Raw genomic sequence first — 16,369 nt, 5'->3', positions numbered from 1 at the left:
TCCCATATGTTCTTGTTACTGTGTCTTCATTTTCAGTCATCTCCAGGTACTTTTTAATTCCTCTTTTGATTTCCTTAATGCAGGAATCAGTCATTACTTTGATATTCTGTTTTCACATATTAGGAGTTTTTCTTACTTTCCTTCTGTGGTTGATGTATAGTTTGATACTGCTGTGATCAGAGATGATACTTGCTATGATTTCAGTTTTCTGAACTTATTGGCTCTCATTTTGTGATCCAAAATGTGATTTATCCTGGAGAATATTCCACATGCACTTGAGAAGAAAGTGCCCTGACAAGAATGTGCCCTTGGGTTTCGGGGGTTGGAATAACCTAAATGTCTATTGTGCCCAGGTGGTCTAACTTCTCATTTAAGGCTATTGTTTCCTCGTTGCTTTTCTGACTAGTTAATCTGTCCACTGATATAAGTGAGATGCTGAAGCGTGATACTACTATTGTGCTGCTGTCATTGTCTTTTTAGGTTTGTTAATAGTTGCTGTATATATTTTGATGCTCCTTCATTTGATATGTATATATTAAGTATTGATATGTATATATTTACATATATACCAAATCTATATGTGTGTATCTATAGGCATGTGTTATTTATTCTATAAATTCTGCATTTGAACTAATTAATACTGTGCTATTCAGCATCAAGGAGGCCAGAGAGAAGTTGGAGTCCAATTTAAAAAAAAGACCCCATTTAGAAAGAGGAAAGGGAAGAAAATGAAGTGAAGAAAAGGAAGAGGAAAGGAGAGTTGGGTTGTCCTTACTGTCATTCACCCATACTTTGGGTCCTTCCACTGTCTGATGCCCTGAAAGTCAGGCATGTGTTTGGCCAGTAAAATGTGACAGATGAAGCATGTCACCTTCCAGCAGCCAATGTCAAGATCTGAGGCAATTCCCCTTGCAGTTTGCCTCAGTAATGGCAAGCAGCCTCTTCCAGATGGGAGAGGCCACATCCCTGACAGAGAGCAAATCCAACATGGCTCCTGCCAACTCAACAAGGATATTTCATGTGTACATGACATAAATCTTTATAGTTTTAAATGTTAAATAGAGACATACTGTGTTAATTTTATATAAAACAAACTATTTTGAATAGAGAATTTCATGGTGGTGGAATGATAGCTGATTTTTCTTCTTTCTTGTATTTTCTAATTTTTCAAATATTTTTAATCTGTTTTTTACTTTTCTAGAATGGGCATTATTTTTGTGATAAGGAAGTAAAATTAAATTGGGAGAAAGACACATTTTGTATTTTGAGTGTGTTTATAATTTGAAATGATGCATAAAATATACAAAAGTTAACATCATTTTCTTAACCTATGGTATGTTTGGCACATACTCCTTACCAAAAGGTCTGTGTTAACACTGTCATTGAATCGAGTGTAATTAATCTGCCATCTTGAACTAGGTCTGCTTGTGCATGAAGGGGGTGAGCCCCCTTGGTGTCCTGGAGACATTTATGACAGATTCCTTGCCCATTGAACTACAGTTTGTTAATGAGACCAGGAAATATATCCAATAACTATGGGCATTGCTCACAAGAGGGCTGTATTTGCTAATTTTCCTTTTCCTTTGAGCAAATGTACACACATTGTTATTAATAACACAGTTAAGTTTATTCAAGAATAGCCAGAATATTTACACATTGTCTTTATTACACAGGAGGATCTTTCATTTGAGTGTTATAAAAGGAGATGTGAAGAAATATCATCCTCTTTTTTTTTTCTGGTTCCAAGCCAGAACCAAGGCACAGAATTTTATGTGTATGTGTGTGCCCAGAGATACTGGCTGACCTGAATGACGGTGACACTCTAGACCTTGATGCTGCAGACTCAAATGCAGGGCCAACCCAGAGGGAACAGACAGGGAGTCACCCTCATTGTTTTTCTTTCAACCTCGACTGAAACAAACATAAAATAGTTTCGATGTCTTTGATGATTGAGATTCCAAATACTAAAGTAAGAGACTTTGGCTATTTGTAAAAGGTTAATATTTCCTTTGAGATTTTTGTCTACGTCCTCTGGAGTTTCATTCATAGAATTATTTTTGCCTATTTCAATAACCTAAAAAAGTCTACCACAATAGACTCTCAAAAGAATAAAAACCCTCTTATTGGTCTGTTTTAAAAAGAGTAAAGCCCTTGGTTTACAAATAAACTCTTTATTCTTGTTCTTCTTTAGGCCCTAGTGCTCACCTTTAAAGGGTGAAATAATGAATTATACTTCTATATAAGAAGCTCAAAGATACCAAAATGATAAGCTGGTGCTTAGCACTTACTGCAAAAACTTTCAGGAATGGTCTTTTTTTTTTTAAGAAACAAAGAATTTTTGAGAACTGCACATAAAAGAGAAAAGACAACCTTTAAGAAATTTTACATTTCTAAAATCATATTTGGAAAGGTGAAAGACTATAACAAAAGCATAAATTAACATAAATGGTCTCTTCCCCATTACCTGGTGATTTCACTTAGTTTTTAAAAAATAAGATAAACAAAAACAGTATAAGCAAACCCTGCAAAGCAAAGACCTTTTACTGAAATTGTCTAGTTCACAAAATATTTGATTCCTTTGTACTCTGTAAAATGTCCAGATAGCAGCAAAAATTATTTTTAAGTTTTTCAAATGTCAACCCTTAGCCACAGTTACATGTATTTACATCGGAAAGTGGGTCTTGGTGTGGAGGTGCTCAGAGATTCTACCGAATCAGAGGATTCAGAAAAAAGTTAATAACATTGTTTTCATCACCGAAAAAATAAAAAGACCCAGGCAAGGCATTTCATACACAGACAGGGAGCAGCAAGTGTCAGAACTGTTACCTCAAACAGCTAGTCCTTCTGTTTTCATCTTACTTTGCTACCATTTTACATAAAAGTTTGTTGCCATGAAATTGATTGCCAAACACACTTGCCAACTTTATTGCATTAGATGTTCCTTCGTTTATAACTCCATCAAGGAAGAAGAGCACAATGCAATCTGTGGAAGTTTTTCAATATAAACTCGGTATTTGGAGCTCCAGGAGCTGCTCAGTCTTTATCATGAAGGTTCCTATTCTGTGGATCTAATTAGCAAGAGTAGTGTCTTAAGCTTCTAAAACAAAAGATTGTGCCAAGATCTGGATTCTAAAATTGGAAGCATTTTTAAAATGCTCTTATAACCTGATAGTTACAAAATGTGTTGATCTTCAGAAAAGGTCTGTATTCCCTCCATTACTGAACTCAACTAGCCTATCAACCAACAGGAATCTTTACCTAAGAACCTATTGTGTGGGTCTCAGCATGAAGTAAGGAATTGGTTCTGGAATCTGAAGAATTTGCCAATAAATGTTGTCAGATTTTAGTGGGTTCTAGACAGCCCCATCTCTTTGAAGTCACATTCTCTCCCTTCCTACTCACAGCTCACTCACCCAGAATGTCCAGCCCTTGTCATGATAATGCCATTGGAAAGGGTTGGCACCAGAGAGCAGAAAACCAGGGTAAAGAATGCTTAGGTCAAGAAATCTCCACAGCTTTCCATAGTGGTTGAACCAGTTTGCACTCCCACCAGCAGTGCAGGAGAGTTCCTTTTTCTCCACATCCTCACCAACATTTATTGTTGCTAGTTTTTTTTAATATGTGCCATTCTTACTGGTGTAAGATGGTATCTCATTGTAGTTTTGATTTACATTTCCCTGATTACAAGTGATGTTGAACATTTTTTCATATGCCTGTTGGCCATTTGCATTTCTTCTTCAGAGAAGTTTCTTTTTAGCTCTTCTGCCCATTTTTTGACTGGATTATTTTCTTTGTTTTTGTTGAGTCTCATCAGGTCTTTGTAGATTTTTGTGATCAACGTTGTGTGCAAAAAAACCCCAGTCAGTGGGGTTTCTGTTTGTTTTGGTTATTGTCTCTTTTGCTGTGAAGAAGCTATTTAATTTGATGTAGTCACAGCTATTTATCTTTGCCTTCACTATCACTTCTTTGGGTGAGGTGTCTGTAAAGATGTCTTTGAGGTGCATGTCTTGTAGTGTTTCGCCTATATTTCCTTCTGTATATTTTATGGTTTCAGGTCTTATATCTAGTTCTTTAATCCATTTTGAGTTGGTTTTTTGCATGGTGTGAGGAGTAGTCAAGCTTCATTCTTTTGCATGTAGCAACCCAGTTTTCCCAGCACCATTTATTGAACAAACTTTCTTTGCTCCAGTGCATATTCTTTGCTCCTTTGTCAAAGATTAGTTGACCATAAATCTGTGGGTTTATTTCTGGATTTTCTATTGGGTTCAATTGGTCTGTGTGTCTGTTCTTGTTCCAATACCATGCAGTTTTGACTACAGCTTCCACATGATCCAGCAATTCCACCCCTAGGTATTTACCCAAAGGACACAGAAACATTAATTCAAAAGGGCACCTGCACCCCTACGTTTATAGCAGCACTATTTACAATAGCTAAGCTATAGGAACAACCCAAATACCCCAAAATAGATGACTGGATCAAGAAGATATGGTATATATACACAATGGAATATTACTCAGCAATCAATAAAGATAAACTCATGCAATTTGCAACAACATGGATGGATTTGGAAGGGATCATGCTCAGCGAAATAAGCAGAAAGAGAAAGAAAAATACCAGATGGTCTCACTCATAGCAGGAATTTGGAAAACCTAAATAAGGGTCCAGGAAAAGGACTAATTGCAATAAAGTAAAAATCAAAATCAACAAGCAACTATAGACCAGAGACACACTGGGCCGGGGGTAGGAAAAGAGGGATTAGGGTCAGAAAAAGGGGGTGGGAATTATATGGGGAATATTACCAAAATGAAAATGCATATATTATGCAAAAATGAAAAATGATATAAGAATTATAGAAAATAAAATAATTCATAAAATAAAGAATGCTTAGGGCTTGTGGAAACCAAAGTCTTGGTCCCTAAGGCAACAAAGAATTCCCTCCTCACTGCTAGCCAGGTTGTGTGCACTCCTGAGCCACATAAGCAGTCAGATAATTGTGATTTGGAAAAAGGCTCAGCACCCATGCATAATTTTTAAGTTTTGGAGTAAAAGGGGAAGGCAGGAGTCAAGGAGAATAGAGAAAGCCTTAAAAAAAAGAAAGTAGGGCCTCCTTGGTGGCACATGGGGTTAAGCACCGCACTGTGGAGCAGTCCGCAGCCTCTGCAGCACGAGTTTGATCCCCGGCCGGCCAGGGAGAAACCCATATGGCACAGCGAACCTCTCCTGTCTCGCCCGCTGCTCCCCTCAGCAGTGTGTTTCAGTCAGTCTGCCTGTTCTGTTCCCCGCTCTGTCTCTGGTGAATCCTCTCACCGCCCCCCCCCCATCTCTGGCCTGTACCCCAGCTCTTGTATGAATAAATAAATCTTTAAAAAAAAAACCTAGAAAGTAAATGTTTTATCCTTCTTTCCCTATCATTAGATAGCACAGTGAGAGAAAAAAAAAAATTGTTCTGAAGGTTGTAGTGCTGCTGGTCCAGTCTCAGCTGGAATGTGTATTCATTTGTGTTTCTCTCTTTCCACCCAGGACAGCTTTCCTGCCCGCTTTGGAGGAGTCCATTTTGTCAACCAGCCCTGGTACATTCATGCCCTGTACACGCTCATCAAGCCATTCCTCAAAGACAAGACCAGGAAGCGGGTAATGAGAACAAACACCCAACAGAGACACATGGAAAGACTATTACCTGCCTCTCTCTCACTCTCGCTCAATCACTCTCTCTCTCTTTTCTCTCTCTCCCCTTTTCACTCTGGTTTTCTGCTTTACTGCAGTCACCTTTAGTCTCAGCTGGAGCTTGCAAATGGCCTGAGTTTAATCAATAATTTAGTAGAACTGGGTTGTTTTCAGAGTCCCAGTGTCAAACCAAAGGAAACTTTGAAGACATGCAAATGCCAGATGCCTATTTTACTGTAAATGCTTGTGGGAGACATGGGGTCAATCAGCATCCTGTTCATGGAATATTTTAACAGCTAGCATTCTGTCCTTTAATGTATTATGATGATGAAGAATGTTGTTATTGCTATTTTCCCCCCATGGCTTTTGGGTCACAGCTACCAGCTCCATCACCTTTCAGGTTGGGAAAACATTGTTCATTGGGAATAATAGTGCTCTTTAAAGGAAGGCTTTTAAATTCTTGATTGCATCAGTTGATGACATTTGGGAAGCCAGCATCTTCCATCAGAGCTCGACTTTTTTGTGGCATTTTGATTAGTTGAGAAACCCAAGATTCCTTAATCTGTTTCCTCATTTATAAAATGGAGACACTAAAAGCCACCACACAAAGTTATTGGGGTAATTTGATAAGACAATGTAAGAAAGCAGGCAGCCTCATGCCATTCATCTAGTAGAAACTCAAGTGACTTTTATTTATTTTTTTTAGCATTTTACTCCCCTTTCTAACTTTATGATTTCCCTGGATCCCTGGGAAATGCCATCTCTCAAGGGAATCTGGCCAGGGTCATTCTAACAACACCTTAATATGCTCCTAAATTTAGGGGACCAATTTTACGGAAGCCCTTTCAGTATTCAGAGGAGTAACAATGTACGTGGACACCCCTGTGTTCATACCCTGCAGTGTTCTTAATTCTCTCAGATATTTCCAGTACTTAGGGAACATTGCAGGAGGGTTATGGTTGGAGCAATTTCCCTGCCCAAACAAGTGCAGATCTAGGAATAAGAACTTACCAATGTCAGGAGACAGAGACAATCTGAGATATTTTGCAGTCTCTCTGGGGTTCAGGACAGTGTTAGAGATAGAGACATGCTCTAGACTGTTCCCAGTATGGCTTCAGGCTCCCACTGGCTTTAGCTTTTGCTCAGGAAGGAGCCAGTGGGAAGGTCTCCCGCAAAGCAACCAGCGCTTATTTCATGCCGGGGAGAAGGGAGTTACTGGAGTCTGGGCACAGAGCAGAATCTACAGGTGGACAGTCCAGTTTTCTGACCTGCTGAGCACTTCTAATCCACAGAACCCCCAGGAGAAAAGGCCAATTTCAATAACACCCCTTCTACTTTAACAGCTAGAAGTGTTAGATGGATGGGTACAGATGTTTGCTCTAAATATCAGGCCAGTGTTTAGGTTCAGCTTTTCCATATTTCAAATATCAGTTTCTACTGGGAAGCATTTTGCCAAATCCAGACTACAGGAATTTCTTCAAAGGAAATGATTCTTATTTAAATTTGGTGAGACCCAACCCAATGCCTGAAAATATGCATGGTTTTCTGAAGTGCTAGCATAGTCTGAAGAATTTCAATACTTATCATCTTATCCCTTTCATTTTTAAATGGTGCCAGCACATCATAAGTTAAAAACAATACTATAGAACAAAGTTGTATTTATTATATAGTATGTTACAATATGGCATATAATATATAGCCTACTATAATACTTACATGTTCTATTATTATATTTTACTTCAGTATTTTAAAAATCACATTTATATTTCATCATGCTTAACTGTGGTGTGTATGTATAAGTGATGATGCTGTACTGAGATATAACTTATCTGCACTGAGCCTGCAGCATGAAGAAGTGTGGTAATGGATGCCTTTACACAGATGTATTTGAAGTAAACTTTGAAGGGTCCACTCAGCAGCCAAGTAGACAATGGTTATTACCTATTCATGGTTTATCCACAGAATTGTCTGAAAATAATTTTCATTTGGGGGTGATTTCTGCTCAGCTTGACTAATTTCTACCACCATCATTATATGGTTAGAAGACACAGACTTGTTAGGGCATTAGGCCTCAATCTAGACACAGATGGAAAATGACTACAAAAATACCTCACATTAAGTAGTTCTCAGGCCCCAGCCTTCAATTCTATTGACTAGAATTGATGGAATTTACCTTGTGCCCAATGCACTCTGGGAGCAAAGAGCCTATTCAAAGAGAAAGGAAACACCATTCCTTTTTCTTAGTGTTCTTCCCTTCCTATTGGGAGGCAAAATATAAATGATCAAATCAGAAAAAAATCTAAGTCAGCAAATCATAAAGCACTAATGGGGTGAGGAAGGAGAACCAGAGTGGGAGGATGTCCTTGGGGCAGATTGAGGAAGAGGCTGCCACTTGGTGTAGGTCTGGGAAGATGGAGGGAACTGGGACAGTTCCCCAGGGCAGGGAGAACCCTGGAGGAGAACAGAGCGAAGTGGAGCTGCAGGTGAAGCATGATGGGAGTTTGGAAGGTCTGCATCCAACTCTTTTCATCAGCAGTGATAATTAGAAGAAGATTGTATGTGCAAATTTGGGCCATGGCCAAATAATAAGCAATTTGTTCATATACTTCAGTTTTAAGGGTTACAGATTCAATCCCTTTTCCCAAACAATAAATTAACATTTTATGGAACTGAGCCACAGACACAAAATTGAATCCTTCTCTAAACACCATGATCACCAGCAACACTTCCAATTTGTCACTACTCAATGGTGTATTAAATAGTCAGCCGCCTATTTTAAAGTTTTAGTACTATTTTTTTTTTTTTTTTTTTTTAGATTTTCCTGCATGGAAACAATTTAAACAGCCTGCACCAGCTAATACACCCTGAATTTTTGCCCTCTGAATTTGGAGGCACCCTTCCTCCTTATGACATGGGAACGTGGGCCCGGACATTACTTGGTCCTGACTACAGCGATGAAAATGACTATACTCACACTTCCTATAATGCGATGCATGTGAAACATACGTCCTCCAATCTGGAAAGAGAGTGTTCGCCCAAGCCGATGAAGAGGTAAGGCCTGGGTTATCAGAGCCTCCTGTCAGAGGTCAAGAGGCTTTTTTGATTTAGGCCAATTGTAGGTTAAGTAGTTGAAGATCTTTAGGGGCACAAGACTCAAATAAAATAAATTGCAATACATTCTCAGCTGATTTCATCAAAATTGAAAGTAAATGGGGTTTGGCTGGCCCAAAGCATAGCTGTTACTTTTGTATCTAAGGGACAGTTAAGGTTAGGACCCCACTCATGTTATGATTGCAGTCCTTGTCTCTTGGGAGTCTGTTAATACAGACAGAATAAATGTGGGCCTTTGGGATACACTAGATGGAAAAACAACATGCTAGAAAACATTCCAACCATCCATCTTTGGAACTATTTATTGAGTATTTACTTGACTACAGACACTGATTAGGCTCTGGGAGTACAAATGTGAATAAGACATCAAAAGAACAGAGAAATAAATGTGCCTTGGGAAAACCTGCCAAGTAAGACTCTATTTGTGAAGTGGGTGACATTCATGCTGGGCTCTGGAGGATGAAAATCAGCAACCAAGGCTTAAGGAAAGTGAAAAGATGTTCCAGGCAGAGGGGACAGACACATATAGAGGCATTAAAGGTATGGGATGTTCTGCTGTAGCAAGAAAGGTTGGGAGATGAGAGTGGTCATGGAATAAAATTCCAAAAATTTCTGAATCTAGGTGGTAAAGGACATTACATACTGTATTCTGGGGAGGCTATGGGAGAGGGTTTTTAAAACCTGGCATACAAATAATCTGCGAGTGTTTTCTCATTGCAAAAATTAAAGCCTTATTTTTAAGTCTGAAATCCCTTTATCTACTATTTCTGGCATGGAAATTCCCAATCCCATTCCCTTTTCAAGGCAACCACTATAATCAGACTTGGGGGACCCTTCCATTCTGCTTTACATGTGTTAAATGCATCTATACACACACACATAAAAAATACCTAATGCCATGCACTAGTTTGCTAGATCTGCTGTAGCTATGTACCACAGACTGGATGTCTTAAACAATGGAAATTTGTTTTCTAGAAGTTCTGGTTCTAGAAGTCTGAGATCAAGTTTCTGGCAGGAATGGTGTCTTGTGAGGCCTCTCAACTTGAAGATGGCTATTCTCTCCCAGTATCTTCATGTGGTCTTCCGTCTGTATGTGTCTGTATCCTAATCTCGTCTTTTATGAGGACACTAGTCATAGTGGAATAGGGCCTACTTTTATCACTTAATGTTCCCTTAATTACTGTTCAAAAATCTTATCTCCAATATGGTCACATTCTGAGGGACTGGGGATTAGAGTTTCAGCACATGAATTTGGGGAGCCGTAGTATTCCAAAACATGAATATATCACAGTTGAGTCATTTCCCTATTCATGAGCATTTAGGTTACATTCCAAACAGGGCTCAATGATATCTTTCACATATTCACTTCATTCCCAAAGGAAATTCATCTGGATGGACTGAGAGCACTATATCTGCTATGTCATAGCTGTGTGCATATTTAATTTTATTCCACACTTCCTAGGGGCTCAGTTAATGACCATATTAATTGATAGTCATGCCAGCAGCAGGTGGGAATCTCCTTCCCAAGACCCTTGAAAAGTTCTTGACATTATTAGACTTTACTTTTAATCGTAACCCTGAAGGTGGGACAATTCTATGCCATGTTTGTTTTCATTTGTATTTCCTCACCAGACATATTTGAGCTGAGAAATGGCAGGATAAACTCTGGTTTTTACAAGAACCAAGGTATTAGCTTGGGTATGGAGACTAAAGGCCATTAGAAAACTGATGCACAGCTCAGGTGGGGCGATTAGAGCCAGATTTGTCCTGAAGTCATGGAGTCAGCGTGAATTCTGGACTTGTTTGGGACAGAGGTGGGCCACTGGTGCATTCTTCTCTGACTAAATGGGCTCGCAGTGATAGCCTGAACCAAGACAGAGTGTCTAGAAAGAGGACATTTCCTGCTTAACTGGGAATATTATACCCAAATTTCTGGGAGGCCTCTCTGCTGGGACTGGAGGTTTTTGGAAATTTGTTTACTACCCAGCTGAAGAGTTGACATTCTCTGAGAAGTGTTGGTCCTGTTGACCAAGCACTTGACTTTGTGTTTTTGGAGGGTAGGGCCTGACCTGTCTGGTATGGATGAGATTATCCCACCTGAGTCCTGTCCTACTCTCCGTCCAAAGACAACATATTAATCACATTAAGTAACAACTCACACCACGGACACCAGTCTCGAGCCCACCCTTATTCACTCTTTCACTCCTTATCACAACTATTTGAGAAAGTTATTATTATTTGCATTTTACAAGTCAGTAAATTGAAAAGCAGAGAGGTTAAGACACTGTCCAAGTCTAACAACTAGTAAGTGGCCCAACTGGGATTCCAACCTAGACAGGCTGGCTCTAGGTCCCTGTCCTCTGTAAGAGTCTCTAATTCTAGAGACTTTTGGATAAGATAGTTATAGCCTCAGTATATAACTGAATTTCCCAAATCAAGTGGCATGAAATAGGAATTTGTCACTTTCCCCAGATGATCAGTTGCAAAGTTACATCTATCTTGGATAATCAGACATATCCTATCTTCAAGTTCTGCCTCTGAATTCATGTTGGAGGATCAGAGGAAGTGACACCCTCTATTTTGGGGTGGTAAATTTGAAAGGTAAAGACTTTGTCTAACTTTTGTTCACTTTACATTTCCCCCACCAAGAAGCCAATTCAATGACCAGCTCACCTTGGCCATACAGCAGACACCATATTCATGCTCACCATATATGAGGAAATTAATATGGGATAGAAATTACTACCTCCTTGGTATATTTGCCCAATTGCTTCAGCCAAATCATTAGCTCCCATAGGGTAAGAGCTCATTTGCCCTGGCTTTCCCATAGTTCTCATAGATCCTGCCTTCTAGAATCGTATTGCCTAGTAGGGAAGATAAGACATGCCCACAAATAACTACCGTGCAGCACAGAATGGGAGGTACTATAACAGGAGTTAGGAACCTGTCCCATGTTGCTACAAATTGCATGAGTTTATCTTTTTTGATTGCTGAGTAATATTCCATTGGAAGGGAACATGCTCAGCAAAATAAGCCAGAAAGAAAAAGGAAAATACCAGATAGTCTCACTCATAGCAGGAATTTAGAAAGCCTAAATATGGGACCAGGAAAAAACCTAATTGTAATAAAGTGAAAATCAAAATCAACGAACAACTATAAACCAGAGACGTACTACAGGGGAGAGGAGGGAGTAGGATTTAAAAAAGGGGGTGGGAATTGTATGGGGACTATAACCAAGATGAAAATGCATACATTGTACAAAAATGAAAAATGATGTAAAAAATGTACAAAATTGAAAAAAAAAAGAATCTGTCCCAGAGTTCTGAGGAAGCACTCACTAACTTCTACCAGGAAGACTCAGGATGTCATGGAGGAAGGCATAGCTCATTTGGTTTTGGATATTAGCAAGATAACAGGGTCAAAATCCAAGAGACACTGGAGAAGTTTACAATTACATGCACATTACATCTCCCTACCAGGACCACCAGGGTCCTGCCCTCCCCTGTTGCCCATGGTTGCAGTGACTTTGAGTCTTTTTGTGGGGCAGCAGCTGGATGGGTAATGAGACCAGTACCAGCAGCATCACAGCCAGCAGAAGCCCCCTGTTATTGGACTGTACCTGCAGTTAGGCGATTCACTTATGGAGGTTGGTGATGACTGAGGAAATTGTGGGTACGAAACAGCCACCATATCTTTGACTCCTGGGAATGCATAGGAATGTGGAAAAGTTGAAAAAAGAATTGGAGGAGATTAAGATCTCTTCCAGTTCCCTACCCAATGTGATGGTCTGTTCTCCAGCACAGGCTGGAGCCAGCTTCGGTTTGCACATCCAGAGACAGGCAGATGGCTTCTGGGGCAGTGTGTTCCCTGGGGCATGGCTTTGGGAAGTAGCTCCTATGCTGAGCCAGGTGAACTGGGTCTATCCTCTGGGACAGCGCTGTCACCTCCAGTGGGTAGACACTGCCAGAGCTCCCAAGAAGCTGCAGATCCATTTGGAGTGGAGCTGCTTTTGTGGACTGTCCGTGGGACTTGATCACCTTTTATAATGTAGCTTCTGAGCACAAATGATCTCCAAGTTCCCAGGGCCTCAGAAGAATGGATTTGGCACACAAATAGAGAAAAATCCAAGATGCATCAAATTGTCAGTGAATGAATGATTCTAATAAGCTCCCCATCCCCTGACAGATAATTTTGCTTCAACTCTTAAAAATTAAGTTTATATGAAAATTTCTCTACGCTGATTATTTCAGTATTGATCTGATCTTTCATATAATGATGCTTTTGTGGGCTTTGCAGTGTGTGGCATTCTCTGCTCTGATACTAGATAACACTGAATTTTGTATTTTTTAAGTACCTATTTCTGATTTTTATTTTAATTTTTAGAGTGTTTACTGCTCCCAGGCTATTGGCTGCCAGTTTCTGTTCCTAAGACAATGCGTGACTGGAGTTCATTTCCTTCTCTCTAACTTACTACTGGAATATGTTAGAAAGTAGGTAACTAAACAATTAAAATGCCAAACAAATAACAGTAAAAAGACTTTGTATTTGTTATGATTATTTTGGTGGGGAAAACTTCAACTGAACTGCTTTAGACAATACATTTATCATTTCACATAGTGAGAAGCAAAAGTAAAATAGCTTCAGGAATGTACTGTGATATGGTGGCAACAAGAACACAGGTTGTACCACTGTACCCCTGCATACTACATGATTGAAGGTTTCTCAGGCCCAGTCACCCTTGATTCACCGGGGGAGGATGACACCTATTCTGAATGAGGAGGGAATGGCCTGGGATTGGGAACTCACAGCCCTGTTTCAGGTTTAGGAATGCTGGTGTGAAATTTTTGCCTCATTAAATTTGTGCTTGGTTTTGAGCTCAGCATGTAGGTTTGGGACATCTCTTTCAATCATCAGGCATTGTTGATTTACTGTTTTTGGATTCCAGCTTTTTTCATGACAAAATTATTAAAATGTCTATATTATTTAAAAGGTGCACAGACACACAAAGAAACACACCATGTTAAAGTTACTATTTGTGGATTATTCATCTTTTTGGAGAGGTTATAATTACAAAGACAGGTCTGTGTTACATATGCATACATCTACACCAGTACTTGTTCCTATATGCACACTACACATTGTAGATACAGTTACCCTTTGAACAACATGGAATTTAAGTGCATGGGTCCACTTAGACACAAATTTCTTTCACCTCTGGATTCTGCATTTGTGTATTCGGCCGTAGGTTGGTTGGGTCCATGGGTGTGGAAGCCTCATATATGGAGGACTGACTGTCAGTTACATGTGGTTTTGTGACTGAGCAGGGATCCATTCTCCTAATCCCTGAGTGACTCAAGGTCAAGTATGTATTTACATATAAATGTATGCATATATTGTCTATGTATAAATAAGTATATATTACACACACATGTGTACATATATGTACATATTGAAATATGTACATAAATGCACACATATAAGATTATTTTTAAGATTACTGGTTATAAACTTGACATAAATTTTTCCTAAGACCTTGCTTCCAAGTCAGGAGCTGGAGCCTTTCCTGGAACTGGAGCTGTCTCAGTGCCTCTTGAGCAGAGGTAGGGTGGTTGGAAGAGCACTGCTTAGCTTGTAGTCAGAAGGTAATAATATATGACCAGCAATCCTGCAGCCTGGGAGAGCACAAATTGCTTTCAGATGCATTATTTCATTACCATTGATGTCTCCTAATCTTAGTTGGCCTTGACAGTGGCTATTGACAATGGAACTAATGATCTCCAAAAAAAATAGAAAGCATCTTTTCTGATGTTTCAAGTTAAAAATAAAAGAAAGTGAAAAAGCCAGGCTTTTTGTTGTCTGGGAAGCCTCACCATGACAGGCAAAGGTGCACCTGATTTGAAACCTGGGGCAGGCAGTCACTCGAGGGGAGGGCCAGGAGGCAATCCCTGGACTAGGCAGGATTGTTTCAGAAAGGGGAACGAGTGGTGTTCTGAAAATGAAGAGCAGACCAGGTCAGAGCTGTATGTCTTCTCTCTACTGGATGGGTGCCAGGCTTTGTCAGGGTGACCAGGGAGAGAAAGCCATCTGTTCATTGATCATGAGTAGGTTCCTCATGGCTATAACAGTGCAGAGAGCTTCTGTTTGCGGGATAATATGTCCCACAAAAACTGCATATAAAATGCAAAAATTGTATATAAAATTGTATGTAAGGCACATTTTATCTCATTATCAGGGGCTTAGTTGATCTGAGAGTCAGAGAAGGTCCTTAGAGGTCAACTAGGGATCATCAGACCTTCTACCACCAAGAATCTCTTCCGTTGTTCCTGACCTGGTTTTTAGATATTGACTACTGAGGACAATCTATTTATTAAGTAATCAAAAATTCTTGCTGCCATGATATAATCTTTTGTTTTACAGAATTATCCTAAGAGCTTCAATTTTAATAGTTATTTCATATTTAATAAATTTTAGTCTTATAGATTCTAAGTTTCCATTAAGTTTATGAAATATTAACAATAATATAAAAAATATCTGCCCATCTCCTTGCCCAGTTTGGCAAGTGAATAGCTGACCAAGCTTAGTTTTGTAACTTTGAGTTTGGGGATTTTGGTTCCACCATGATGCTAGCTTCTACTAAAATCCTGGTATCTTTCATGTGGCAGATTTTTTTAATTGGCACTTTTTTTTTGGCACTTTTTTTTAATTGGCACTAAGATTTAAAAAAATATTTTTATTAATTTAATTATTGTAATCAAGGTCCTAAGAAGTCCTGCAGGCAAAATAGCTGCATCTTCAAAACTATTTTAGCATAGGGCTCTATCTGGGCTGTATAGCTGTTATACTCTCACAGTACAATTGTTTCTCAAAGACTAGAGTAGGGAAAACACTACTCAGGGTTTGAAACAGAAGTCAGAAAGCTGATTTAAGCTCATGGAAACCCAACTGTTTTGAACCTGGTCCTCTCACAGTGTGCTTGACACATGTTCGTTTTTATCTGGGCTCAACATGGTACCCCTACTATACAAGGAAAGGATTTTTTTTAAAGTTACTATCTGATATTTCTGTCTTATTCAGCTCATTAATTTCCCATATAAACATAAGCAAGATGTGGTGTTCTTGAAGTCAAAGAAATGAATGAGGCACCCGATTGCTACGCAATTGAATTTGTAATGCAAGACATCAGGTTCATCTGGTACTACCAGGGTTGTTCAGAAATTCTAGAAGCTACCCTCAACCTCATCACCCCAACCAGTCTTCAGGCACTTCCAGTAGTGGCCAGAATGCCTGAGGTTAGTTTTTGACTTATCTTGACCATAGACAAAGTTTTGTTAAATTGTATTCAATAAAACCTGTTTTTACTTATTGATTAAATCCTTAGCCTGTATCAGGGCTCTAGAAAATTATTTCCAGAGGAAGGGGTCTTATAAAAGCTTGATCTGCACCATCATTTGCACCAGTAAAATATGCCCCTGACTTTCAGAGAAACTATTAGGTCTACCCTAATAGACTAGGCAATTGGAGGGGTCAGTGCTTTGGAGTATTGGCCAGCTTGTACCCCGGTAGGACAATTTGGATAATTTTGAATAACACTTT

The 16,369-nt window shown here is 39.3% G+C and overlaps 1 protein-coding gene across 1 annotated transcript in view; it reads left to right on the top strand.

The window, feature by feature from the left end:
• CLVS1 (clavesin 1) overlaps positions 1 to 16,369 on the top strand; it is a 169,315-nt gene that overhangs the window by 138,994 nt on the left and 13,952 nt on the right. The window contains exons 4-5 of the mRNA XM_037507691.1: positions 5,522 to 5,632; positions 8,481 to 8,716. Coding sequence (XP_037363588.1) covers positions 5,522 to 5,632; positions 8,481 to 8,716 — 347 coding nt within the window. The remainder of the gene's footprint in view (positions 1 to 5,521; positions 5,633 to 8,480; positions 8,717 to 16,369) is intronic.

This window comes from Talpa occidentalis, unplaced genomic scaffold (genome assembly GCF_014898055.3).
Source record: "Talpa occidentalis isolate TD23 unplaced genomic scaffold, MPIMG_talOcc4v2.1, whole genome shotgun sequence".
NCBI classification, from domain to species: Eukaryota; Metazoa; Chordata; class Mammalia; order Eulipotyphla; family Talpidae; genus Talpa; species Talpa occidentalis.
Note: the sequence above shows the minus strand (reverse complement) of the source record. Positions and strands in the feature narration are given on the sequence as shown.